Source organism: Rhamphochromis longiceps, linkage group LG20 (genome assembly GCF_057381845.1).
Source record: "Rhamphochromis longiceps isolate RC_006_pf linkage group LG20, R_longiceps_female_GT1.1, whole genome shotgun sequence".
NCBI classification, from domain to species: domain Eukaryota; kingdom Metazoa; phylum Chordata; class Actinopteri; order Cichliformes; family Cichlidae; genus Rhamphochromis; species Rhamphochromis longiceps.
In genome coordinates, this window is record NC_140576.1 from 23,715,045 (window position 1) to 23,742,550 (window position 27,506).

General features: G+C 41.2%; 2 protein-coding genes across 11 annotated transcripts in view; one reads left to right on the forward strand and one right to left on the reverse strand.

Moving 5' to 3' along the window:
* Positions 1 to 135: 135 nt before the first annotated feature.
* On the reverse strand, positions 136 to 3,399 carry taf11 (TAF11 RNA polymerase II, TATA box binding protein (TBP)-associated factor). Of its 2 annotated transcripts, none has more exons than XM_085393101.1 (6): positions 3,318 to 3,399; positions 2,772 to 2,961; positions 1,348 to 1,478; positions 1,167 to 1,254; positions 962 to 1,058; positions 136 to 873 (listed from the first exon to the last, which is right to left on the reverse strand). In XM_085393101.1, the coding sequence occupies exons 2-6, from the start codon at positions 2,937 to 2,939 to the stop codon at positions 743 to 745; spliced, it is 615 nt and encodes a 204-aa protein (XP_085249227.1). In that variant the 5' UTR covers positions 2,940 to 2,961; positions 3,318 to 3,399; the 3' UTR covers positions 136 to 742. The 2 variants fall into 2 exon arrangements, with proteins under 2 accessions (XP_085249227.1, XP_085249226.1); XM_085393100.1 differs by having other exon boundaries at positions 3,137 to 3,389.
* A 643-nt stretch (positions 3,400 to 4,042) lies between these two features.
* anks1aa (ankyrin repeat and sterile alpha motif domain containing 1Aa) overlaps positions 4,043 to 27,506 on the forward strand; it is a 62,714-nt gene continuing 39,250 nt past the window's right edge. For 3 of the 9 annotated variants that reach the window (XM_085393093.1, XM_085393087.1, XM_085393089.1), the window contains exons 1-6: positions 4,043 to 4,599; positions 16,168 to 16,248; positions 16,445 to 16,601; positions 17,470 to 17,532; positions 26,404 to 26,700; positions 27,363 to 27,438. In XM_085393093.1, coding sequence (XP_085249219.1) covers positions 4,430 to 4,599; positions 16,168 to 16,248; positions 16,445 to 16,601; positions 17,470 to 17,532; positions 26,404 to 26,700; positions 27,363 to 27,438 — 844 coding nt within the window. In that variant the 5' untranslated portion in view covers positions 4,043 to 4,429. The remainder of the gene's footprint in view (positions 4,600 to 16,167; positions 16,249 to 16,444; positions 16,602 to 17,469; positions 17,533 to 26,403; positions 26,701 to 27,362; positions 27,439 to 27,506) is intronic. The other 6 variants (XM_085393094.1, XM_085393096.1, XM_085393095.1 and 3 more) reach the window with 3 other exon arrangements.

A 27,506-nucleotide genomic window follows, 5' to 3' on the forward strand; every position in this document is an offset into this window, starting at 1 on the left:
AAAAAAATAAATAAATGATTAATTGCTAAACACATTTTGTCTTTATCTTTTTCAGCTGAATGCATGTTTGTATGTTACAATGTATCAGAGAATTTATGGCGCTGTCTGAGCAAAAAACTCAAAGTATCATTCTGCTCATTTTACTAGTATAATGCAAACTTGACTTTAATCTCAAAGTACAATATTTACAAATACAGTTTAAACAGAATTTATCTTCTTGTTTACAACCTGCACAAAAATATAAACTGAAGTAACAAATGTCAAGCACCCAGTTTTCCATCAAGTCTGTCTTGAGTTCAAACTATTTCCAATTCCAGTTCATGGTCAAACAACTAATACTATTGGCTACAGAGAAGAAGGGTCTTAAATGATTCGAAGGCTTTTAAATATGGAATCAAACTAAAAATGATGTTTGCATTTTCAGCTTGGTCCTAATCACATTAAAATGTTTCAGTCAAAAAGAAAAAAACATTGACTATTAAAATATAAAACCATCATTTCTCACTGTTTAGTTGCAACCAATTTAATGATGAGAAAAACGTTTACCCCGACTTTGAGGGGTGAATGACAACTCAGCTTTATTTAGCAGCTGCCTTGACTGCTCTTCAGGACTGCAGTCACTGCCTACTTGGCTGCAAGATGTGTTAAGTGGCTTCATGGTGAGTTTTCCATATGCTCTGCACCACTTATTAAATTACTGGCATTTATCCGTCATCCTCATACAATCTGCAGCTCAGGTGTGTCAGTGAAAGAGAATGTTCTTGTACTTTGTGTTGGGAATCTGATCTCTACTCTTCAGCCTCCTCACTGCTTCCCTCATGTGCTTGGGCTGAAGTGGTGGTGTGTCTCCCCACTTCTCACAAACATCCAGAGCTGTAAAGGCAAAGACACCTCATGAAACTATAATTCATACAACCTCGTAGTCTGGGTGACTTCGGTTTTCTTAAATCCTCCAACTAACCTTCCTCGACAATTTCCCCAGCAAAGACCTTTGCAATACCAGACATGGCAATAACAACATTCTGGGACACCGATGATCCTGTTATTGACTGGATGAGCTAGAATATTAAAATAAGAGACATCAAATCAATACAACATTTTCAGGGTTTTTTAATACTTCCTCTATTATTATTATTAAAAAAAACAAAACAAAAAAAAAACCTTACCCTTTTAATGGCAGCCTTCGGGAATGCAGAACGTCTGTACATTTCATAGCGATTCAGCTGCTCTTCAGAAAATGATGACACCAAAACTCTGAAAATGTTATGGAGTTATGGCGAATTTTCGCAAATTACATGATTTCAAGAATAAGAATGATGATCTGTGAGATTAAAAAGGTCATCTTACTGCATCTTCTGTATTTCATCTTCATCAACCTTGTGCCGCTTCTCCTTTTTCTTCTCAGGTTCCACTTTTAACCTTTTCAAAGGAGGCTGGCCAGAGGTTCCCTCTTCCTCATCTTCTCCCCCTGGTGTTTCCTATCCAGTGGAAGACAAAATTATTCAGAAATACTACAAAGACAGAGACACCACGGTGAAACCACATAACAAAAACACAAATGACAACCTAAAAATTCAAATCTGATCATTCAGGTTTTAGGATTTTTGTTGGTTTAAACTTTTTAGTATACATATGGTCAGTTAAATGATTTTTAATGTAACATTAATTTTACTGTAATACAATATTTATTTAAAATGGAACTGAAACAGTACATTTAAGTTTGTCAACCAACTGTCTAGGGTATTCTTGTTTTGGCTGCTCTCTTTAGGGGTTTCTTCAGTGGATCATCTGCCTGCATCTCATCCTGTTTTATTATACACCAAACTCGTATATGTCCTCCTTCACTACATTCATAAACCTCTCTGTGGTCTTCTTCTTTACCTTCTATCTGTCAGCTTCATCTTTAACATCCTTTGTCCAGTAAATCCACCATCCCTCCTCTGTAGGTATTAGAACCATCTCAGCCTTGATTCTCCAACTTTGTCTCCAAAATACTCAACCTGAGGTGACCCTCTGATATACTTATGTCTAGCCCTGTCCATACTGGTCACTCCCAAAGAAAATCTTAGCATCCTTAAACTCCACCCCCTGTCTTTTTGTTACCCCCACTGTCTCCAAACAACACATCATTGCAGGTCTCATTACCATCGTGTAACCCTTCCACCCTTGCTGCTATCATTCTGGCATAAATGACCCCTGACAAGCGTCTTCACTCGCTCCACCATGGCTGCATTCCCTTGTTCACTTCCGTTTTGCACGGTTCATTGCTTTGGATGGCTGAGCCCATATATTTATAGACACACTCAGTACCTCAGCTCCTTACATCTTCACTTTTAAGCCTATCCCCCTTTCATTCAAGTACATATATTCTGTTTGCTTCTACTGACTTTGATTCCTCTTCTCTCCAACCACCTCTCTTCTATCTGCTCCCTACTTCTCTGCCACTCCTGCTTTATCATGCTGTAACAGCAATCCTCCCTTGGCACCCAATCATTTCCTCTCTCTAGATCCACGGGTCATTTGTTACCATATTTCCATCTCTATCCTTAATCGCCCTAACCTTCTTCAAATACTTTCCATCTTGATTTCTCCATCTACCAGTCGATTCAAGTTCTTTTTCTCCTTCCTCACATACATCTCACTACAAGCCTATGCAGTGCGTCTAGCCTTCCAGTACTCCTGTTTACTTTCTTCATCGCCCTACTTATCCCACTTTTTCTTTTCTAACCTCTTTCTTGAATAACTTATGCAAATGACGCTCCGAAACTCACATGTTTATTTTCTTTAGGCTGATCTTGCGACGATGTCTCTAGGTTTTCATTTGCAGGTTTTTCTGTGGCTGAAGGATTTTCACTCTCCTCTGACTTCAGGTGCTCCTCGTCGGTAGGAGATGTCCTCTTAAGTGCATCATCACTCTTGATACGTGCAGGGTCTGCCATTTTACTAATTTCACTTTAGATTCTGCAAATATCAAAGAAGTTGATGAGATACTTACCCCAACTCTAAAAAGCTAGCTACAATTGGCTAAATTACTTAATTGTTTTAGCTAGCTAGCCCAGAAATTAGGTACATTAGTATTAATAGCAGTGTGTGGATAAAAACTTTACAAAAAACAAACAAACCAGTATGCACATACCCTGTACGCAGCTAGGCGTCAACAAAGCAGCGGCAACAGTCTGGCCGTCAATTTAAGCTAACGATAATTAGAAGCTAGCGGGGGCTAACACATGCCTGATTGATATAATATACCCCAGTACACAAAAGTATATTCTAATGAACGCAGTAGCTACGGATTATATAAATACGTAACCACCTACAGTAAGAGGTACGATGCATCAAATGGCTAATTTCCCTGGTAATGTTGCTAACACAGCATACGCATTTCCGTTTCCGTTTTGTACGAACTTTATTAACACCGCCTTCTGTGAAGCAACCAGCGAAGGACTATGGAAGTAACGTTCAGATGTTAGGAATAAACAGGTCATGTTCGTTCATTTGTTTGTTCGTTTCATTTTGCTTTGTCTTTTTGCCCCTTAATTACAGCGCAATATTCAGTGAATATTCAGGCTGCAAGTGGCTTCTGTCTGAAATAAATAAAGCATTATATATTCCTTGATTTTCTCTTGTTATTTCCCAGATTATCTACTTTCACTGGACAAAATGCTGTAAAACATTTATTAATTTGACCGGAATTAATACGATTAGAGTTGCCTAGCTGCTAATGTCAGGTAGTTCCATTGATAGTAAGAGTAATTCACAGTTATAGTTATTCATAAATATTTATTCTTAATTTGTGTTCTTCTTCTTCTTGTTATTATTATTGATATTATTACTAGTAGTATTATTTATACTTACAGCTACCAATCAGTAATTTATAAAGCGTTTAGTAAGTAATTAAGGGACTATATATGGACGTTTACTGTGGATACAAGAGGTCAGAGGCGAACAGATCTTAAAAGCACTGAATGGGTAAATCCTGCCTGTCTCTATTCAATGCGCCATCTTGCTTATATCCATCCACCTTCTGATTGAAGCAGTAAGGGCGGCGGTGATAGGGGGTATAAATGTGTGTGTGTGCGAATGCGTGTGCGTCTGAAGGGTTTCGGACTGGAGATGCATAAAGAAAGGGCAGTTTCGAGGAAGTGACGGACGACGCTCAGTGGTCTGGTCAGAGGAAGTTTGTTCGATGCGCCGTGCTGTTGAAAGAAACTTTTCACTCCAGTGAGCGCCAGAAGCACCCGTGGATCGGGTCGGACGGATCCGGCGGCGGAGGGAGCTTTTGTTTCCCCTTCACACTTAGCAGCACTGAGAAATAACTTGAGGTCGGGAGAAAGAGGGGCTCGCACAGGAATTTCACTCCCATAACCGACCCCCTCCCCTTTTTCCTTCTTTTCCCCGCGCCTCCTTTGATTTCTTTCTGGGATCCGCGATGGGAAAGGAGCAGGAGCTTCTTGAAGCGGCGCGCACGGGAAACCTGGCTGCCGTGGAGAAGCTTTTATCCGGGAAGCGACAGTCCGCTGGCGGATCGTCTGGGACCGGTGGAAGCGGCAACAGCGGTGGCCACGGCGCCTCCTCTCATCCGCTCTCCAGTCTGCTCAGGTAATCTTGGGGAAAGCCGAGGCGAGGTGGCTCTGACTACATGGGAGACAGACAGCAGCTTTGCCCCTGGCGAATATTACCCAATCCTTTATTGTTACTGCAAGAAACGATGTTTCATGTTTGCATGCTTCCCTGCATTGTCAAACAATCGCAAGCCAAACCAGTGCAGCGCCCAAGCAGTGGCATGCTTCTTTGTTAGCCTACACCTCCTGTGTTACTGCCATTTCTACTGTAATGTGCACAAACAGCCTGAGAGGAAATTATGCAATTTAACTAAAGAAATCTGTAACGAATCGGCCCACGATTACGTTTAAAGAAACGAATTGCAGATGTGTCAGTAATTATAATGCTTACATAGAGTCTGGACGTGAACACAGTCACAGGTCTGGAGATGGAAAGTCTTCTCACAATTGGATTCTCATTGTTTAGCAAAATTATCTTATTATAAGGAAATCTTTGTCGTATGAAACCTTATTGACTATCCTCAGACTTGTGTGAACCAGGAATATGACTTTCTCTTTTTAGTAGTCACTGGAGGAAGTCCTCAGTGAGGTAAACATTTGATGTGGTTTGTCACATCTATTAAAGACCTACTCTGTATGGTTAGAAAGAGTTAGCTCTCCTTCCTCCTGCTCTCTCTGTCAGCCTTCAGTATTTATGAGGTCACTATTAAAAACTGAAAAAACAGCCCAGAGTTATATAAAGTAGCTATCATACTTGTCCACATTGTATTGTCTGCAATTGATAGTGACTGTGGACATAATCAGATTCAATTACCCAAAATCACACACTGGGTAAAGCTAAAAGATGTACTAAAGGGACAAGCCCTTAGTAGAAGTATACGATCCCTGTAAGGTTGTGCAGATGTTGAGAACATTAAAAAAAATCAGATAAGGTATTTTTCATTTTGTGTTGTATGTTATCTGCATTATTGGCTCGCCACAGTTTGATTCTTGTTTTTCTCTCTGGTGACAGATCATGTTTGTTTGTTTTAATCATGAAGTTTCTGTGGTTTACACAGTGTGTTACACACAATATGAAAACCTGCAAAGAAAGAATTTAAAAGTCCTTTTGTTGAAAAAGAGTCGACTCTTTAAAAATATAAGGCTTATAGCTTTTCTAAATGCTGCCTCTCATACAACCTGCAGGTTGCCTGTCTGTGGTTAAGTGTATGTCAATCATATAAAATTGCTCCCTTGGGTTTCCCGGTAACAGCCGCCTTCCTCTGAGGGAGAAGTGTTAAGGCAAAGCTCGGGGTGATGCGCCACTGTGTTACTTCGTGGAGACTGCAAGATTTGCTTGAGATTATTACATTAAATTCTCCTAATTGGAAATCCAATTCAGAAATGTCATGCGGTGAAGGCTGACTCGTCTCATCCTCACTGCTCCGTGGGCGGACTGGCGAGTCCATTGTGTCATCTCATTTGTCTTGAGCAATCGGTGTTTGGCAATGGGATCTCTGGGAAATTATTGGCTAGGCTCGGGAGGAAATGAATAAATGAATAGGTGGTGTGTGGATCTAAAAAGCTTCTGGCTGGCGACACTTGAGAATACTGGACAGGCTCTTATAAGAATTTGCATGAGTGTTGACTATGACTGGCTGCTTTGGAGGGCTGTTTCTGTTCTGCATGACATTTGATTTAGTTTCCACAATGAAAATGTCAATACATCTAAGGGTATTACAGTGGATTGGTACAGTGGCACAGGCTGTGGGTTTGTATGTGCATGTTTTTTTCCAACCCCCTTTTATCAAAATCTCTTTGCAACCCATTCATCATCCATTGTTAGAAAGTGCAGGCCTTTAATCCCGTCAGAGGAGATTTGATCTCTGGCTAAGACAGCTTTCTTTGGCGAATTTTCGCCTGTTCTGGTTGTGTCAGCTTGTACCTCCGCTTGATTCCATGTTCACTTCTACTTGTGTAATAACACTTTTCCTCACTTCAAGTTGCTTTTCAGGCTCAGTTATATGAGATGACATATAATGACAGTTATTGCTGTTGTCAGTTGCTGTTTGTATTTGACCTTGTACATTCAATATAGTGGAAAAACCTACTCGTTTATCGCAGAAAGAAACCACAGGCGATGCAGATGAGTGAGCTAATCAACTTTTGTCCCATTCCTTGGTGTTTGTGTGCGCGTGTGTGTGGGTGTGTGTGTACTCTGGAATGGAACGCATGTTACGACTTGCAGTGTTTTTGTGCGCAGGCTGTTGTACAGCTCTACTCGGCTGAATGTCTGCTTTCCCAGGAGGCGGCATCCCAGCCGTTGCCATGGTACAGACACTGACCCCCGGCGTGTTTAACACCCCTGCCGCCCCAAACATTTGTTTCATGGTGCTCCATTAACACCGAAACGAGCTGGGAAGGGCTTCCTCAAGTAGTAAGATCACAGTGTAACCTTTTTAGTACTACAGCACAGCGGCGGCTACTCTATTTAAGTTACATTAATCTAATTTTAGGGCATATATTTACTTGTTTTTCCTCCATACTGTAGTTTTTACTAGAAGCCCTATGACCCTTTTTGAACCCAGAGGTATACAGGAAGAGACCAACACTAGTATTTCCTGGCCCAGGTCATCCAAACACAAGCAGCTGCAGCGGTTACACCGGAGGTAAGACAAGTCCCTGGCAGGGAAAGTGCTTGCCCACTGAGGGGAAATTAACGGAGGAATGCATGGAGTCCTGGACAGACGTTCTGAGAGCTTAGCCAGATGAGGGTTGGTCTCCCAGTTCCACAGCCGTGTCCTTTGTCCCACTGACAAAGCGTCAAATGGTGCTTTTCATATTCATTTCAGCCCAAAAAAGACCATTCTGGGGCTTTTCTATACTTTTTTTTTTTTTTTTTAGTTTTACAAAGAAAATTGAGCTGTCATTTGGACTGAACTGGACCACCTATTAAGAGTTCTTATTTAGCCGTATGCGTCTGAAAGATGTTGACTGAAAGAAGTGGGGCTTTTTCAGTGTTTGGAGATAAACATCGGCTTAAGATATTCACGAAGGTCTCTTGAAATATAGTTTTCCTAAGGGATGTTTTTCTGCTTTCTGAATGCTCGCTAGGATCATCAGCTTTGATACTTGGTTAGCATTTTAAGAGGCTTGGGCAAAACTCCAGATCTTTCCATCCCATTACATCCACAATTTCTGGCTCATCCCAAGCAGACCCATGCTGTCAGGCTGCTGTCAGCCGAGAGAATATATGCTGCAGGAGAACTTGCACCTACTGTCCTTTTGAAAACACCATTTCCTCTAGCTTCTCTTTGTATTGCGACCAGTGTGCAAGTATGTGTGAAGATGGGTTGCAGGGATGACGTGTGTACAAAATGACGGGCTCACAGCGGGGTTTGGACACCCACTGTCCTTAGCTGTGCTTCAGAAAAGCTGGACTTTCTTCACAAAATGTCATTTTGAGACATTTTGCATGAAAGTCTGTGTTAAGAAGGTAGCGTCTACTTTTTCACAACCACAAAGAGCCTCAAATCATTTCCCGGTAGAAATCTGGGCCAGCAGCAGGCATGGCAGTTACATTTCATCCTGTGTTGACCTCTGAACTGAAAGAATTTGTAGCTGCTTCAACCCAGGAGGGAGCAGTGGTAGCTGGGAAATCTAACACCACCATGTTAGCATTCCAAGAGCATCTGAGTTTGGGATGCTCTGCTCTATGCATTATGTTTCCGGCTCGTGTTTGTGTAGCCTGAGAAAGCAGGCTGAAAGGCACTCAGTAGTGATGAATTCCACATATGTGTGAGAGGCGGGAGCAGAAGCCGACAAATACAGCATCCTTCCCATGCAGTATGTAGCCCTCCATATTTTAAACTAGTGCTGGTTGGCTAAAAATAGATTTCATCCAAGTGGGTCAAGGGGTTCTTCATTAGCTTTGTGGGGAAAAGGCTGCTTTGAACCAGTCTGAAATTAAAATATAATTAAGGGGGCCAAACATCTAGATGTTCAGAGACTTCCAAAAGATTTATTTTACTTTGAATATCAAATCAATAGCCCCAATTTGGGGCTATGGTTCAGCTGACATTACAGAGATTTATGTACAGCCCAGTGGAGTAATGGAAAAACATGTGGTCCTGAAACTCGTCTGGTTTCTGAGATAAAATGCTGTCATTTACACTTTCTATCTGCTCTTCCTGCATTAAAGAAACAGAAGTTGATATGACAGCTACACACAGACACCTACACTGACTCTTATGGTCATGTGTTTATGTGAACCGTATTTAACACCAGCTACTAAAAAACGTTTAGTAGCAAATGGACAAATATAAACTAACGTTGATGAGCTTGCTATTTCTGTGTGTGTGTGCGTTTGTGTTTGTGTGTGCCCATTTTGACCAAATTTATAAGAAGAAACTTTCTTGTTGTGTGCAGGCCCACATGTGTTCACTGGCTACTTGCAGCCCCCCGCCCAGACCTTTTCATTTGCCTTGCCTTCTAGGCGGCGTCCTCTTTTATCTCACTCTCTGCTGCTCTCAGCAGACTCAGCGGCCCACCTGCTGGGCCCACACCAACCTCTACTCCACCTCAAACTTAAAACATGTTGTACTTGTAGCCAGATTAATGACAGTGCCCCCAGTGTGTTGACACAGGAAACAAATTTGCCTCAGTCTTTCTTTCTTTTCTTTTTTTAAATTCCCCTTTGCTTTGGTCTTCCTGCAAAATGTAAGAAAGAAACTGAACAAAGTTCTCTGGAATGATTTAACCTGTGACTAGGCAGATTCACACCAGACTGTACCTGTGAAACGCAGAAATGCATCTACTTTCATATTCACACCCACAGATCACCACAAAGAAGGGGAGATTAGTGTCAGAGTCATTTTAAAAGTCATTGTGTCAAATTTAAAGAATGACCGTGCTGGCGAATTTCTTCTCAGCAAAACTGAGAATCTTAAATAACTCTAACTGGATTCTACAGAAAATCAATTTCAAGAATTGGCTTGTGTGCATAACAGAAAATAACTGCCTATCAATCCAACAAGATTTGAGCTGAAACTGAACATGAGCTTGTTCTTTCAAGCAAAAGGCTCAGCGGATGCCAGGGCAAACATTCAGATGTGTTTCATGTGCAGGAGCATCAGCTGTGAATCTGCGATTAAAAGTATTCTTGTTCCATCTCATTTTTTTTACGTCTACCTACCTCACCTCCAGCACTTTCCATGCAAGTCATCTTGATTATGCTGCCTCGCACTGGACTGCTCTGATCATAGTGGGCATATGACATATATTCACACCTCCTGCTGTAACACAGTTGCACTGTGAAGTGCTCAGTGTGGTGTATTTGAGGCATGAAGTCTTAATCAGGCTTCATCAAGACTGTGTCGCCTGGTGAGCTGCTGCATGTCTGTCACACAGTTTGAAGCGTTTCAGACTCTGGTAGCACTAAAACAAGATCAATACTGTTCGCGAGCCTCGTTGAAATGTTTACGTCACAGTTAGGATTTCTGAAATGAATGAGACTGTTCATTTATTTAACTAATTTCAAAGACCTCTTGCCTCAAGAATTCTTTTTGAAGCACTTTAATCAAAGTGGGCGATCAGTGGGTCCTCCACTTTGATCCAAGCTAAAATATCTCAGCAGCAACTATGTGGCTTGCCTTGAAATTATGGTCAACCCTAGTCCCCAGAGGATACAACCACAATTGGAACCACAAGGCTTTCATTTGTGGTTCAGAGTAATGTCTGCTGACAACTATTGTAGCGATTGTTATGATATCTCGTAGAGACATTTGAGTCCCCCTCAGGATTCCCTGTAATAACTCAGGTGATCTCTTAACCTGTCGCATAACACTGTTCTCACTGGGATATTTCTGCTAGCTTGAGATGTATAATGTCTACGCCCTAATCACCAAAGCAGGGAGCATTGTGTATCTTCACTGATGAATTTTGCCATAGTCATTTAGCTAACAATAATGTACCTAAACACAGTGTCACACAGCTGTTGGGCATGAATAAAATTCTATTTGATACCTAATACAACATGAGCTCACTATGAGTTCTAGAAAAGCTTCTCCATAAATGGTCAAAACGATAAACCACATGACCAAGAAGTTCTCTTTATCAGTAGCTTTAAGACTTGTTAGTCACAGACTTGTTGAAGCCGTGCCATACTTGTGTCATGCATTTGAAATTTAGTTGCCTAATACGTTTCCCTGTGCCAACTAACTCGTTATACTGCTTTGTAGCTATAAACACGCTCTCCTGTAATTTCACCTGTAACAATGTGTATGATGAGCACGTACTGCTTAATTACAGTCATAGCTCTTCGGTCCTAACATCAATTAGATGTTTTCATCTTAACAGTCTTTTTTTCTTCTTTGTTTATCAAGTCAGTGAGTGTAGTACTCAGCAGGCATAGGGAACTCTGGCCAGTGCTTCAGCCTCTGCTGAGGAGAAGATGTTCGAGTAGACTATTTGGCAGCAGGGCATCTGGTTGTAGCACCTGGCAGCAGTATGCATAATTAAGCCCAATTTCCCTGACGGTGGGCGACATGTGCCAGTCACTGCTGGGCTCACTGCCCTGGCCTAGACTAATCCCTGGCAGTGTGGTTACACTGCTAATAGGCTGGAGGGCAAATCTGTTTATTTGACACTGGGTTCACACACACCTGGGTTCTTATTTGCTTAAACCTACTACTGCATTTTGCCTTGCTCTTTCCCGGGGCTCAATGAATAAACATTTACATGCACTGTATGTCATTTTTACCACCGATGCACTCTCAGTTTAAAAATTAGATATTTGATTATATTTTGCTGGATTATCGTGTTTGTTATGTTTAACTCCAAACTAATAAAAATCCTTAGAGTATCTGACATGACTCTGGCAGAAATCATGTTCACAGATGAAATAATGTGCTAAAACTGTCATTTACATCACACTGTTTGTTAATAATAAAAGAGCTACACGTAATGTTAGCTAATGTAGATGTGTGCAAACGAATGCAGCTTTACTGTAAATGACATGAGTTCACTGGCCCAAGATGATGTAAGCTTATGGGAATGTTGATCAAATAATGATAAAGTGCTGAGGTTTTTATTATACCTGCAGTGCCATGATTTTGCATTTTGCATATTTCTGATACTTAGACAAAGATAACCCGATAAATTAAGATTTTATTCATTAAAGGAACTTCCTTTTTCCTCATAGTCAACTAATTGCCCCCTAAACGTATTGCTTGTTGTACCAACTGTTGCACAAACTTACAGCCAGACATTTTCCTTCTGGATTTTCTGGCAGAGAGCAGAATTCATGGTTCCATCAATTACAGCAAGTTGTCCCAATTCTGAAGCAGCAAAGCAGTTCCAGACCATCACACTACCACCTCCACGTTTGACTGTTGGTATGACGTTCTCTTAATGAAATACTGTATTTTTCCTGATATGTAACAGTCAGACTTTTTCATCAGTCCACAGAATATTTTCCCAAAAGTCACGGGCATCATCAAAATGTGTTTTGGCAAATGTAATACAAGCCTTTGTGGGTTTTTTAGGGGGATTTTTTTTTGTTTTTTTTGGTCAGCAGTTGATTTCACCTTAGATGCCATTTGTGTCTCTTTCTTATTGTTGAATCATGACCTCTAACCTTAAGTGAGGCGAGTAAGGCCTGATTTTAGATTTAGATTTTATTCCAGCTTCTGTTCTGACTTCCTGGATGAGTTGTTGATGCACTCTTGGTAGGCTGACCACTCCTGGGAAGGTTTACCAGTATTCATATTTTCTCCATTTGTGCGTAATGGCTCTCAACGTGTTTCCTTGGAGTCCCAAACCTTTTCCAGACTGATATCAGTCACTTTGTTTCTCATTTGTTCCCAAGTTTCTTTTTCTCGTGGCATGATGTGTTGCCTTTAGTCTACTTGACTTCACAGGCTCTATTTAAGTGACTTCCTCCTTTAATGGGTCTGGCAGTAATCAGGTCTGGGTGTGGCTAATAAACTTGAACTCAGCTTTCCAAAAAAATGTAGTTGATCACACTTAATTCATGATTTAACCAGGAGGAGCAAAATAGTTTTCCACACAGGGCCAGGTAGGGTTGAATAGCTTTTTTCCTTTTAATATATGGAATTACCATTTAAAAGCTGAATTTTGTATTTACTTGGGTTCTCTTTGTTGAATATTAGAATTTGTTTATATAAAGTGTGACAAATATGCAGAAGAACTAAGAAATGAGAAAGGGGTGTGATCAGTCTGCTATTCATTGCTGACTAGCTTTAGATGAGTCAGCAACCCATACGGCCTTTGTACCCGACACCCACCATTAGGTAGCAAATTTAGTCATAGGGTTTCCCAGCCCATCTATCAGTGGCTAAAACAATTATATTCAGATACCTTGATTTTAATATTGTTTGAACATTTTGAGATGTTTGATGCTCTAGTCTCCGTTTTAATTTGTATACTGCCTGCTGTTTAAACATTTTAAGCAAGAAATATTGTAAACAGTGGGACTAAAATGGGATTTTACTTGCTTCTATTACTGGGTTTATTGAATATGGATAAAACTGCAATACAGACTTGATTTATTTTCCGTGTATTCAACATGATTTAATTTCAAGACTGAAAATCATACTTCAGTGAGATAAATTGGTCTAAATAAATAATACATCAGTGACTTTTGGACTTGAGGGAAAGAAAAGTTTATTATTAAGCCTAAATATTCAGTATATATGACTAATATAATATTGTTAAACCAATAAAATAAAGACGGTAAAAATAAAAGATGGAAAATGCTCTTATCCATCCTCATCTCTTCGTAGCCAGGCTTTGTACAAAACAGAATTACAGTCCTCCAGAATCTCTTTCAAACTTAGGCCTCATCCTGCTGATATTCCCTCAGGCAAATTAAGGATTAGCTCAGCCTTTCAAACAGGAATTCCTCAGTCAGTTCCCATGAATATGCCCCCTCCCAAACCAAATCAGCTCTGTTTTGACCATTGCACAGCTATGGGCCTAAGCCCCATCCCTCAGTTAGGTTGGTTGTGAGCCGTAGTAAGAGGATGAAGTGGATTGTCGAGCACCACTCTGACTCATGCCCTTGAGTACCACGCTGCCAAAATGCTCAGAGGACGTAACACTTGTACTGCGCTTAAAGCTGCTGCTGCAGGCACCTCTGTTAATAGCAAACTGAAATACTGTGACAGTGAGAAAATGTAATGAGCTGACATCTTCATTCCCTCTGCGTGGAGGTGATTTTGATAGGATTAATGCTATATCCCTGATTAAAAGTGAAATATTGCGGCAGTAGAATAATACGTGCTCCTGTTTGTTTGTTTGTTTGTTTTTGTTTTGTTTTTTTATGTTTGGGGTCATGAGGATGATGTGAAACACTGTTTGTTTCTGTGTGGTATTTTTAGATTTCCCCTCTTTTTCTAGTGGCAATAACACAACAGAGATTCATGACAGATGAGGAAGACCAATATGTAAACACAACCTAAAAATACAGACTTAAAGGTTATGACTTAAAATGTGAAAGGGAAATCTTGCAGTATGTCTTATGATACAGCTGACTTCTGTCTTCTTGCACAATGTTTCTTTCTGGAAGATTGTCAAAATTCTGGATGTGGATATACTACAGGATACATAAAAGTGCACAGTAAACTGTTGCCTTTACTTGTGTAAGACAATGGCTGCACCAAAATCAAAGGTGCATGGTCTTGCATCTCTCCTACTTTTTTTTTTTTTTTTTTTTTTTTTTTCTGCCCTGTGGCACATTTTGTTTAATTCTCCAGTTGTAGTCACTGCTCCGTTCATGTTTATGTTCATTTGTATATGGGATTTCTGCTTTAAGCAGTTATATAACTCTTTATCTAGGACAGCAACTAGCGGTCTGTTTCAGTCTCCCTTTTGATGTGTTCAGTGGACAAGCAAAGGACAGTGTTGCTGTTCTCTCTACTGCACATTTGGTTACTTTTAAAAGACAGGAAGTGTGTGTGTGTGTGTGTGTGTGTGTGTGTGCGCGTGAAAAGTTGACATAATCATAGCTCACATATTTTCCACTCTCTAACAGAATTTTATCTGTCCCTAACATTTCTTGCCACATGTTCCCACTAGTCTTTCCTCCTGGCACTGCTTTTGATATCCCACTTCACGCGTGCTGCCTGACTAGTTGGGATGACACCCAGAAAACCTGCTGCAAGAAATAAACGGCTTAGGCTGTTATGAGTTGTAGAGTGGCGCGTCTCTGCGCGTCCATGCTCTGTCAGGTCCATTGTTCTGCAGGCTACAGAGCCTTCCAAGACACTTATTTAATGAGACGGCTCTGACTGTGTAATTGCAGGCTGTTCTCAGAGCTATTATGGGAGATGTATTTTAAGGGGGCAAAACAGCCATTACTGCGGCAAAAACGAGCCGTGAATGTGGAGCAAAGTCACACTCTGTCAGTGGCGTTGATATAAGGGTGAGCATCCACTGCCACGCTGTCTACACACTGATTATGTTACAGATCAATCTTCAGTGTATCTTTAAATGTGTTTGACTCCCAGACCGTGTGTTTAAATGAGTTTTTACATTGTAAAGAGTTGGAAATGCACTGTGCTGCTGCTATTCTTTTGCCCGGTTCTCTCCAGGCTTCATTCATAGAAGTTACTTGCTTGCTAGCATCAAAATTCCTACCAGTAATAATTTATGAAGCTATCCAGCTGTCAAGGCAGTATTTTGCATTTCAGACATCTTTCCCAGAATATCTGAAAAACCAAATAAATTTTGAAAAATTCTCATCTCTTTTTAAACAAATCTTCTTAAATTTATGATTCTCTGTGAGGCCCAGCTGTTTTGCTCCAATTCTCTTTCAGTATGCCAGATGACTCTGGTCTCACATATTTGGTTCACTAGTGCTGGGATTTCCTAGTCACATGATTTATTTAGGATGTTTTAAGGTCTTTCAGAGAGCCTCACTATCCCGTCCTGGCACTCTATCTCTCTTTTAGCTCTTGAAATTACTCCCACTACTCAGTCTTTACCACCGCTCCTGTCATCATTCTCCTCCCTCCTCCCCACAGTGCTCTTTGCAAATTAAAAGAAACAAACCAATCTAAGCTGACAGCTGAGTTCAGCTCAAATAAATGAAAGGCCAGCAGTAGTTTAGCTCTCTGTCTTACACTTTACCCCATCGGTGCCTTTTGGCTCCATCCCAAAGCTTTGTTTATTGTTAGTTAGATTACATAACAAAAGCCTATTCTACATCAGGACCTCGGCCAGAATAATCAGGCTTTGGTTGCACAGACTTATTGTAGATGAGCTCATCTCAGTGGCTTCCTACTGCTGGCAGTACTTTTTATTTATTAATTTTTTTTCTCTTTTTCTGTATTCCTAGTTTGATGGGGCTTTTGGCCCAGTGCTTCCTCATTCCTGACATCTCCTATCTTTATAAAGAATAGGAGAGAACATGAAGGTTTGCCACCACCTTAAAGTAGATGTAGCCGTGAGAGACTGGAGCCGTGAGATAGCAATCAGAACAGCAACAGTCACACCTGTGGATAGACTTTACAGAGGGATGGGCAATGTTTGTTTGGTGTAGGGTATGGTATTCCTGTTGTGTATTGCCTGTTATGGAAAACTGACAATCCTTTCTGCTTTTCAGTATCTGGAGAGGCCCCAATGTGAATTGCGTGGACAGCACTGGATACACCCCTCTTCACCACGCAGCCCTTAATGGACACAGGTAGATTAGCGATCACCGTTTGGAATTCGGGAATACGTCTGTTTATGCTCTGAAATTTAATGCAGTCTGGCCTGGCAGACCATTGTACAACGGGGAAGCTGAATCTATTGATTGACTGTTTACTAAGGCTCTGAGTATTTATTAATGTCGTTTTTATTGTTGGCTTTTTCTGACCTATCTCTTTATTCGTCTACAGCGAGGTGGTGGAGGTGCTGCTAAGAAACGAGGCTCTGACTAACATCGCAGACAACAAGGGCTGCTATCCTCTCCATCTGGCTGCGTGGAAGGGAGACGAGCATATCGTAAAGCTTCTCATTCACCAAGGACCTTCACACCCCAAACTCAACGAGCAGGTCTGCTCGTGCACTTAGTCATCTATGTTAATGTGCATGTGTCAACGTTGGTCACTCTTACACTTCTGGTTTTGCTTGTACGTTCCCCATGCAGTACATGCAAGGGAAAACAGTATTGAAATGATGTCACTTTTCAATATGTGTGTCTGCAGCAGACCCATAAAGGCCTAATGGAAGCTTGCTAGCTCTCTTTTACGCTAATGATTCTTTCCTTTTCAGCACATTTGGTCTCTGGTAGTGTCAAGATGACCTTTCTGATGGTTTAAACATCAACTATACGACGTTTATCCTTTTCTAAATAGACTAAAGTGGACATTTTTGCAATAAGAGTCATATAGAGATAGTAAAAGTCTAGTGCAGCATGGCATGTATTTGAATAAGATGAACGTTAAAAAGACTGATGAGAGTACATGAACTCCAGTGCATCTTGAGCCTCAACTTCTCCTTTGATAATGTGATACTTGAAGTGCTTTGACAGCTTGCTAGAGTGAAAAGTGCTTGTTTCCTCTAACCATTTTAACTGTTTTAACTCCTACATTTGATATTTTATTTGGTTGCTTACTGCACAGATAGCTTCCAGACTGAAACCATCCCTGGCCTATCCTATTTGAGATGAGGAGAAATGACCCATAATGAGCTTTGCAAACCTAGTCAGAAACATTCGGTCAAACAAACATTCGTCTGTAACCACAAAGTCACTCAGAAATATCTTGGTTTCATTGTGTGTCATTTCTCCCTGCCTGTTCATGACATCTAAATGTTTTTCTTCTCCTTTTTATTTAGTTTGACTCATTTGTGACCATCACTCATTTGTTCATTGCTTGTCTGAACCAAAACCATCGACCTATCTTCTGTTCCTCCCTCCCAGAGCTCTGTAGACCATAAAGAGTTCAAACGCTGTGGGCCCTTTGACCCCTATATTAATGCCAAGGTGTGTACACAGTGCTGCCAAAACTTTTCCTTTAAACCTCCTTCTTTGCTTTAATGCTGTGTTGGCTTTCTGTGCTTGGGTGTGTTTGTCGCCGTTGCTTGTGGGGTCACTCTGCTGTAGAGATATGGGGAGGCTTTTAATTTCGCTGCTATCAGTCAATCTCTGCTCTCATGCTTTCTCCACATGTTGTGCTCTCCAGTTATATTGAGATGTTATGTTTACCACGGGGGATTCTGTTGTACTAGCCTCTTGATCATGATTGTGAATACATAAGGTGTTGTATTAAAATGCCCTTGAAAGTTTAGTAAATGACTGTCTTCCAGGGGACGCTGTAGGTCATTTGAGTCTTTTTCCAGTGGGTAAGAAAAACCTGATTTAAGTACCGTAAAGTTGTTGGCAACACAGAGTCAGCTGTAGAGGATTATACTGGAAGGATACGCACACCACACCATCAATTAAGCTATTATAATCATTACGGTATTACTCCAATCTTTCAAAGGCTGAAAGTTGTATGAGATAAAGAAGGTCTTCTGTGAAATCTTCCACTGGCTTTCGATGGATTAGCACAAATTACGGTTTTCATGGTTCCCAGACAATAAAGTACGATGACTTTTTTTCCTAAGGGGCCAACATGAGATTGAGATTTTTGTTGTCAGAGATAAATGTCTTAACAGATGGAAGATAGCAACACTGGTTACAGGGATTTTTATCTCCTTGAAGAGGAACAGAAACTTTGATCCCTGTGTGTTTTTTGTTTGCGTTTTTGTTTTTTAATCCATTGCCGCCGTGAAGCAATAATTTTCTGTTTCATTTTATGATCGGATAACGGAAAAACAAACTGCAGTATTTTGTGTGTAATGCTAATCAGCCGGAATTAGCATTATAGCATGCTGAATTAAATGCTTTTACATGACAGATGTGGAAAAAGTACATTGACTATATAAGAATGAATATAATCCATCCGTGTTGATGTATAAATTGACTGTTACTGAAATGAATTCACCTGGGAAGATTGAATCAAATCACTTGACATGTCAAAACTACAGTATATTTTAATCTGCTGTTAATACATTTCACGAAGGATAGACACATACTAGTCTTTTATGTACAGATCATAGGTAACAGAGATTCATGTGAAGTAACTACTTGCTGTAGTACCTGCTATATTCCACCAGGCGCAACCCTATAGCATTCAGCTACCCAGAGAAGCCCCAGTCACAGCCTTTCTATGTGTGTGCAGAGTGCTCAGCTGGCAGTGTCATCCTCACAGTTAGTGCAGTGTACAGGGTGAACATGCTGGTCGCTCCATGATTTGATTTTCTGCAGGCAGGCAGTAGATAAAGCTGCACACTATTTTAGTACATTGTCACGTTTCCCCTGGACTAATCTTCTTAGCATTTGGATGGGAAGGCTGGCTTTCTTTAGTGCTGATATACAGTACATCAGAGCATGTATTCTGTGCATTAGTTCTAATGCTTTTCCGTTTATTCTAATTCAAGGATTAAAAAAAAAAAATTAATACTAAATAGAGTGTTTTTGTTCTGCTGAGATGTCAAAAATGTCTCAGTGTAAACACTTCTGAGATAGTTTGTGCTCCACTCCTGGTCATGAAACTGAATAATTGATGCCTTGTTATTAATAAACCAGAAATCAGGATGCAGTGTGGGTGGTGCGACCCTGGTTGTGATCATGGTTGATGGCATCATGTGACTCAGTAGACGGTCTGTGCTCTGAATCCAGATTCATAACAATCTACATCGAGAGCTCAGTCGCAAGAGAATGGGAAAGATGGGAGGTTTTCAATGTAAAAGTCTCTTTGAATCAACGTACGTGTGTGTGTGTGTGTGTGTGTGTGTGTGTGTGTGTGTGTGTGTGTGTGTGTGTGTGTGTCCGTCCGTCCGTCCGTCCTCCTGCTCCCACATCCCAGTTTGTGCTTGCTCTGCTGAAGAGGGGAAGAGGTGAGACATTGTCATAGTAACAGTGTCACGGTTTATTGGTCCTGCGGTGGCAGTGAGAGACCCAGTGGAGAGATGCTGGCTTTGTGTAAGCTGGTGTGGTTGAGTAAGGTGTGCAGTGATGCTGTACAAAATGTCTTAGGGACTACAGCTTCAGAAGTAACTCACTCAAGAAATCATTCTGGATTGAGTCCAGTTTGCTGTCATCCTGGTCCAAGAAGTTAGCCAAACTAATGTTTATTCATCATACCACCATCCTGTCTCCTGCTGATACTAACCTCTGTGGGAAGGCCACTTTGATGATGTTTCAAAAGCCTCAGCAGGGGAGTATTGGCCACTAGCCACAGGATGTGCCCCCCACACCAGTTTGGTTAGGGATGTAGAGTATATTCTGTTCTTGAAATTTAGCTGAAGATTCTGGAGTTCAACAAAAAGTTAACAAGTAGCTATTTTCAGACTGAATCTAAAAACTAATCATTGTTTTCGTGATTATTTTCTTAAACATGTTTATTAGTTTTAGTTTTGTCTTGTACTTTTGAACTGCTAAAAACTGGTTGGGGGGAAAAGAAATCATGGAACTTTGTGGTTAAATAGTAATACACCAGTATATTGTACACTTGCAGACGTGACGTGTCATTGATGTACAGATGTCCAAGAGTGATATTTGCAGTCTATGCAGTGACTGTAAATGTTAATTTGATCTACAAGAACTGGAACCTGGGTGGGTACTTGTAGACGTGTTTATTTCATGATAAAGGAAAACAAATTTGCAATTAGTGAGAAGAAAATGATGAAACAGCGGAAAGAAAGCAAATAATAATGATAATCTCCTCTTACCGAAAAATGAATCAGTCGACGTTTCCCATGCAGGCAGGATCGTGTCATAGTTGGAATGTCGGCCTTATTGTTATGACCATATCTCATCCAACACCCAGTCCGGATGTTCAGCATTAATCAGCCTTTTAAAATATGTTGAAAATTTTAACCTGCAGTGCAAAGCTTAGTCGTCTCTGTTACAGCTGTTGCTTCCTCTTCAGTTCTGGTAAACCAATCACTGCTGGTGAATGTAAAATGCAGCCCTGCTGGTAGGACTGTCACCACAGAGATGAGAATCAAAACACAGGTATACTGCAAAATATAAAGAGGATTTATCTGGTACTCATCAGCTTAAGCTGGATTCATAGTCCTGCATTTGTGTCTATTTGTGCCGCTAAGCAGAGAGAATTCAGCCAATGTACAGGCTACAAACACTTACTTGGTATTTCCAGGAAGCTGGGGAAAAAACCCAGTAACCACAACAAGCACTGATCTGAAGTACAAACAGTGCCTCCAGTGGAGTGTGATCTGTTAGTTGCTTTTTGTCTGTTATCACTTGTTTATTCTAAGATACATAACCAACAAGAGCAGCCTACATTACTGGGTAATAGGCGGCTAAAACATGTAGATGTGTGTTTGCTAAGTAGCACCTACTAATGCACTATGCCACAGCGATGCTGCTAATGAGCGTTGTGTTCACTGATTTGGCAAGAGCTGGTTCATTTCTATGTAACGGACCTTCACTCAGGTGTTCCAGAAACCCTGCATGTGGTGCTCATTAGATCATTTTTATCACTGACCTCCTTTTCCCCCCCTTTTAATAAATTACCATATTTGACCATTATAAATCTTAGTTTGCCCAGACTTGTCATGCTACCTCTCATCCAGGCTTTCTTATATACGGTAGGTCACTTGTCTAATACGATATACAATAGGCTGGTGAATTCTGACCCAGCCTCAGATGTGCTTTACATGTCCCCACACACAAGCCACTTCAGAGCCATCTAAAATAAGTATCCAAGAATGGAACAATATTTAATGACGATAAATGGAAATGCTTTAGTTTGGTGCAGATTTAAGCCAAGCTCATGTGAGACTATATGCAGAAATGAAGCCGATCTTATGCCTTGCTCTCTTCGTGCGCAGTGGAAGTTGCTGATGGAAGCAGTAGATGCAATATTTCTGACTTGGGCACCTCATCAAGCCGAACAGAGTTTCCCTTCCTTCCTCTAGGCATAATGTTTGCAGTGTGACAGCACGCTCATTTATCCCCTCCGTCTGCCACTCTAGTGTCCAGCTCATGCCTCGTCAACACTTTGCACTCCCTTCTGCTCTCGGCTTGTCCTCCAAGACCTGTTCTCAACTCATTCATGCTAAGAAGTGCATGAAGTATGCTTGACATGCCCCTGAGGGAACAATGTTTTTTTTTTTGATTCCTTATTTTAAAAAGAGCAATCAGGGTTTCAACATTGTCATAAGTGTAAGGGTGTGTCTCCCATGTCAGTTTTGAGAAATTTGAGGAGGAGGGATTGGGGACAGAGCCGGGGTGTCTTATTTTGATAGTTTCCCATTTTTTTTTAATTTTTTTAAATATTTTTTTTAATATTCTGTAGCTGTATTTGAAAGGTGGTGTATTTTAACAAGTGCAATACGAAAATGAAAAAGGTAGAAAACACCCTGTGCAAAGAATTACATTCCATGGCTAGAAGCCATTTAGGCATCCATCTCATTACAAGACTCCAAAGCCTGTAATCCATTACTGTAGCCTGCCTTCATATTATTGGTGCTCTGTGTTATATGCAAAAACAAAGGGCTTTTGACTAATAAAGAAAAATACCAAAGCTGAAACAAATGGCTACTTTTTTGTGATTAACTGTTTTATTTATTTATTTGAGCAAAATATAGAACAGAAATCAGCATTTCTCATCAAAACTCTCCTTCTTCCTCAAACTCCCAAACAAGTCACCAGTGTTCTTTAATTATCCTTGGCTACAATTATACTTAATTTAAATTGTTCCATAACTCATAATAAACCTAAAAACATTAAAATTGAGTCCAGCTGCAAATGACTGCTTCATTTTTTTTAATAACTTCTTTTTTCAGTATAACAGCAGAAATATTGTTTAAATAATTTTATCAGAAGCACCCAGAAAACGACGCTTTAGTTCACGTGTGTGAGATCTGTGAGCTGTCTGAATGCACAGAAGCTAGCAGGAATTCAATCGGTGACACTGGCATGCACTGAGGATGGGCAGCCCTTTGGCGCACTAGCTGCAACAGCTGCTCAGCCCACCCCTCCACCACCATCACCCACCACTACTACTACTACCACTTCCAGAGGCCAGGCTGACGTAACCTCTGCTTCGCCCTGCTGCCAGTGAGCGTGTCACGTGACTGCGGTGGCTAGTCAAACCGTGTTACCGTCTCCCAGCTGCAGGTTGTGAGAACCATAACATCCTGCCCTTCTCTCTGTCACTTGGGGTCTTTCTCCCTCGTCTCAGAACATTCAGCAGCGTGATAACACAATGGGGTGTAATCTCCAGATGTTTTTGGTTAAACCACGATTTGTCAATCAGCAGCGTAATCTCTTCTTTGACGTGCTCTGTGGTCAAACTCAGGATGCAGCTCCACACACCGTAAAGACAGAAGACTGCCCAGGAAGTCTTAGCTTTGCTTTATGAATTCTAATCTTTCCCAGCGCGGCTGCAAGCCTTTGGTGTCATTTTGGGTAATAGCCTTCTGAGATCTATCTTGTTAGTGCGTGATTGTCTGACCGCTCATGTGGCCAGTGGTAGTGCAGAGGAGATAATGCTGATCCCAATCTTTATAAAGCTGAATTCAATGCTGAAAGTCCTTCTTATATAACAATATAAAAGTGTTTCATCAGAAATTGCAAATTAACTCTGTACAATAGCATTTTTGAATGGGATTTGTTTGCTACAGGGCAAGCAGTCTGCTGAAATTAGTTTCAAACTGGGCTCCATATTTCAGCTCTCCAACTGTCATGCCTTCACTCTTTCAATTTCTTTTGTCTCACATGCAGATTTTAATGCAAAAGCAAAGTAGACCGACTTTCAAATAGTTTTTTCTAGTTATGCTTTGTATATATGCGTGTTCCTCTGACGGCCTATGAATAAACGAGTTCGGCTGAACAATGTAACAAAATATTACACAAGACCCTGCAGTGTCTGCCCTGTAAATGCACTCCACATAAATCATAATGTTAATGAGAAATGGAGTCTGTAAGATTTGTGTGCATATTGCATTTGTGCAAATGGGGCGAGCAACAAGACACAGGTTCAATTCCCGATTGGCTGGCTCATTTTGCTGATATAAAATGCTTAAAAATAGCCATATAAATAAATTGTATACTCCTACTATACAACTAGTGGGATAAACTATAAGTGCTTCCGTTATAAGCTAAAACTGCAATACAAAGCAAAGCGGTCGAGGTGTTTGGGAGTAAGTGGATGTTTTAGTGGAAGGCCTCTGTGTGGATAACATGCACCAGTGCTGCCACTGAAGGAGCCAAGGGTCACTGTCCTATTGCTGTGTGTTTCCTAACAGTGAGTCAGACGGCTGGTCAGCCATGTTTAATGCGATCAGATGCTGGGTGAAACATTGCTACAGTGCCCTGACCACCACTTTGGCAAGGGAGACATTTGGTGTTAACATGCTCATAAGCACTGAAGTCATGGTATGTGTCCACTGTGCGAGTCATTTTTCAGCACTATTATTAAATATCATGAGAGAAGAGTAAAAAGGGTGTTTCGGTATTATCTAAAAGGTTCCTTTGCCTGATTTTACAGGCAGCTTTTGCATGGTTTGAGTTTAGAATTGTACCTAAGGGGCTTCCTTAAAAGTTAAGGCACCTTTATTGCATGTCACACCTCTGCCTCTTCCAGGAAGGAAAAGCCACATTGCCAAAAAAATATAAAAAAAAGTCCTTGTATGCCAGATTTACTTGGATTACTATGGAGGCAGCAGACCTGCATGTTTGAGGAAGTGAATCATGCTGATATTGTGTGTGTGTGTGTGTGTGTGTGTGTGTCCGTTGAAGTCATCGAAATGCTGAGAGTAAATCTGTTTAAAAAGCTGTGACAAATGCTCGATGGTGCGTCACAGATGAAAGACGTTCGGACCGTTTCTGTGTCAGTGTGCTTGTGTCGGTACACGTGCATTTGTTTGGAGCCAAAGACGAGCGCACAACTGTACAAACTGAAAATGATGAAACCACCCAGGCAGAGAAAACTGGGGTCGGTTTAATTTAGCTGCCAGAGAAAGGTTTGGTTTTGTTTTTTCTTAAGCCTCTTTTACATTTGTTTTGTTCAGCTCAGTTCATCCAAGAAAAGCCTTTTTTTGTTGTTGTTGTTAGCCTGCATTTGTGTCCCTTCTCTTGATAGGCAGGTGTCGTTTTGTTCCTCTAGACTCCACCGACTCTCTCCCTGCTCAAACCGTGACCTGCTTTGCCAGTGTAGTACAATACTCGCTCTCCCAACAAAGAAGGAGATACCTGCTGATCCCATCTGGCGTCAGGTTTTAGAGAAAGCAGTAAATAGGCAAGTCACACCCGTCTAAAACTGCCCTGTTGCCCTGCGTGACGGCCTGTCTTCGGTGGCACAGCTGGCGTCTTCCTCTGGGAGTCACCCAAACTGGCATCATGCATGTCCATGTGGGGACTTCTCATGCCAGCTGTCAGCCCTTTTGTAGGTGGCTCTGTTAGTCTGGAATGACTGACTCTCTGAATATGCGGTTCTGCAATAGCTGGCATTTTCTACCACACCCCATCTGTATCTAATATTTAAGAGAGCCACAGAGCTGCAGATAAATTGTCTTTCCATGTTTGCAGAAAATCACAAAATTGGAATTCTGCTAACACCCTATTGTGAAAGAAAGCACAGCAGGGTCTGCTCTGATTTACTATATGCATGTTGTCATTGTGTGTTTTGACTTGATCATGCAGGATTTCAGGGATTGCCCCCTGGTGGTTGCTCGTGGTAGAGATAACATGCTGGAAGCTCTCATGTCTATTGATTGCATTCCTGCTTTTGACTGGTTAGAATCAATTAGCACTAGTTACTGAGTTTATCTGGTCAATACTCCTGTTTCTTCTGTGTTTTATCTACTTATTTGTTAGCATGTTTCCTGCAGTACAAGCTCAGTCGTGTTTTTGTGCATGTCAATATAAAGGACATCATTCTAATACTGGCTAAACTTAAGGAGTCCTTCCAACATTAAAATATCATCACTGCATTTTTTTTATTTTTTTTTAGCGCCAGAACAGTTTGTCGATACATTGATCAGCTGATCAAAAGGAAAGTCATCAAAAAAATGCAATTTTGGGGTTTTATTTTCTTCTCTGAGGATTTGCTGCTTATATGTATATTTTCTGTGCAATAGAAGTATAGTTGAGTTTTCTGGACCCCGTTTTGGGGTTTTTGTCAAGCCGACCTGGACTTGTGGGGAGAAAAAGAATCTGATTGGCAGGGCAGACCAAATGTTATTGTTAATATCACAGTGATCCTTTGAGTGTATTTTTACTTTTCACTATGCAATGTGGGTTGTTGCTGTTTTGTGCTTTGGTGAGAAGCAACAACAAAGAAGCTTTATACATGCTTGACCCTTTGTAGCTCTTCAGTGTCGGTGCATTCTGACCTCTTGTCAAACCGGCCCATGTCTCCATGTCTCCCCACCCGCCTATGTATCCCTGCCCCTCTGTTAGCACCCTGCTGCCCCTGGCACTCAGTGCCACACAGACACCTGTCCTCATTAGTCCATGCATGCCTGCCAGTCCCCGCCCCCTCACCCCAATCAAGCCTCACTGTGTGCTTTTTTTTTTTTTTTTTTTTTTTTTTTTTTTCCAGGGTTGGTGGTTTTTCATGACCTTTCATGATTTGCCTGTACCCATCTGACTGGTTTACTCTCACAATGACTCAGTCGAGTCACAAATTCTGACTTATTGCAGACACGATTCAAGCATCTCTGTTCTATTCTTATCTCCTTAATTACACATTTTCACTTTACCTCAACTTAACTGTGCTGCCATTTTTTCCCAAGCTGCTTCTTACTTATTTATCCCCCCCACCACCACCGCCAACAGAACAATGACAACGAGACACCGCTGCACTGTGCCGCCCAGTACGGCCACTCTCGGGTGGTGCGGCTGCTGCTGGAGGAACTCACTGATCCCACCATGAGGAATAACAAGTTTGAGACTCCGCTGGACCTGGCAGCACTGTACGGCCGCCTGGAGGTTGTCAAACTGCTGCTCAGTGCCCATCCTAATCTGCTCAGCTGCAACACCAAGAAACACACACCACTACACCTGGCCTCTCGCAACGGACACCTACCCGTAGTGGAGGTGTTACTAGATGCTGGAATGGACATTAACTATGAGGTATGTGCATGTGTTGTTTTTGTTTTTTCTGATGTATAGTTACTTATATATTTCTTTTTACTGAAAAACTTCTGTTTGCAAGTGTTTCTTAACATACTTTCATGGCCCAAATCATGTTAGGCAACTTAATCTGTCCTTGCAGCACTTCCTCTTGCTACTTCCTACTAAAGCTATGAGATTAAATGTAAAATTCTTAAGCTCTCAGTTTGCAAAGGAACTGTTGTAGTAAGGCCAGCGCAAAGCAGAGCCGGCCTTGCTCCCCCTGGTGGGCCCTAGAGCTCTGGCTCTGTATCAAACTGTGCCACCCGTCTGTCTGGAGATCCTTTCTCTGTCCTTTTTTCCTCTGAATAAAAGATGTGGAGACTATTCAGCTTCCTTTAGGCTCTGCATCCGGCAGGACTTTAATTAGCATGGCCCTGTGAGCTGGAAAATGATCTGCTTTGATTTCTCAACCACATAATTGTCAGTTCAAGAAGTGGACCAAGTAGTGGGCATGAATCCACACAACATGCGCTACGTATTTTACTAAAGTGTTGGTGCTGGAACAGAACTGCTATATTCTGTAGTCTAATTTTTTGGTAATAACATAGGAAATATTAAGAACTTCTGTCTATTATGTTTCTCATAAATTCGTATGCTTTTTCATTTTCTTTCCTGCTCAGACAGAGAAAGGCAGTGCACTCCACGAAGCCGCTCTGTTTGGGAAGACTGATGTGGTGCAGAAGCTTCTCTGTGCAGGTCAGACCGTAGAGCCCTAAATCTACATAACTTCCATGTATTTAGGAAAGACACGTACTTAGCACATG

Coding starts and splice junctions, on each gene's coding strand:
- taf11 (XM_085393101.1), bottom strand. CDS start 2,939: ATGGCAGACCCTGCACGTATCAAGAGTGATGATGCACTTAAGAGGACA. Junction 1,255..1,347: donor GATGAAATACAGAAGATGCA/GTAAGATGACCT, acceptor TAACATTTTCAG/AGTTTTGGTGTCATCATTTT. Junction 874..961: donor TGGGGAAATTGTCGAGGAAG/GTTAGTTGGAGG, acceptor TTGCCTTTACAG/CTCTGGATGTTTGTGAGAAG.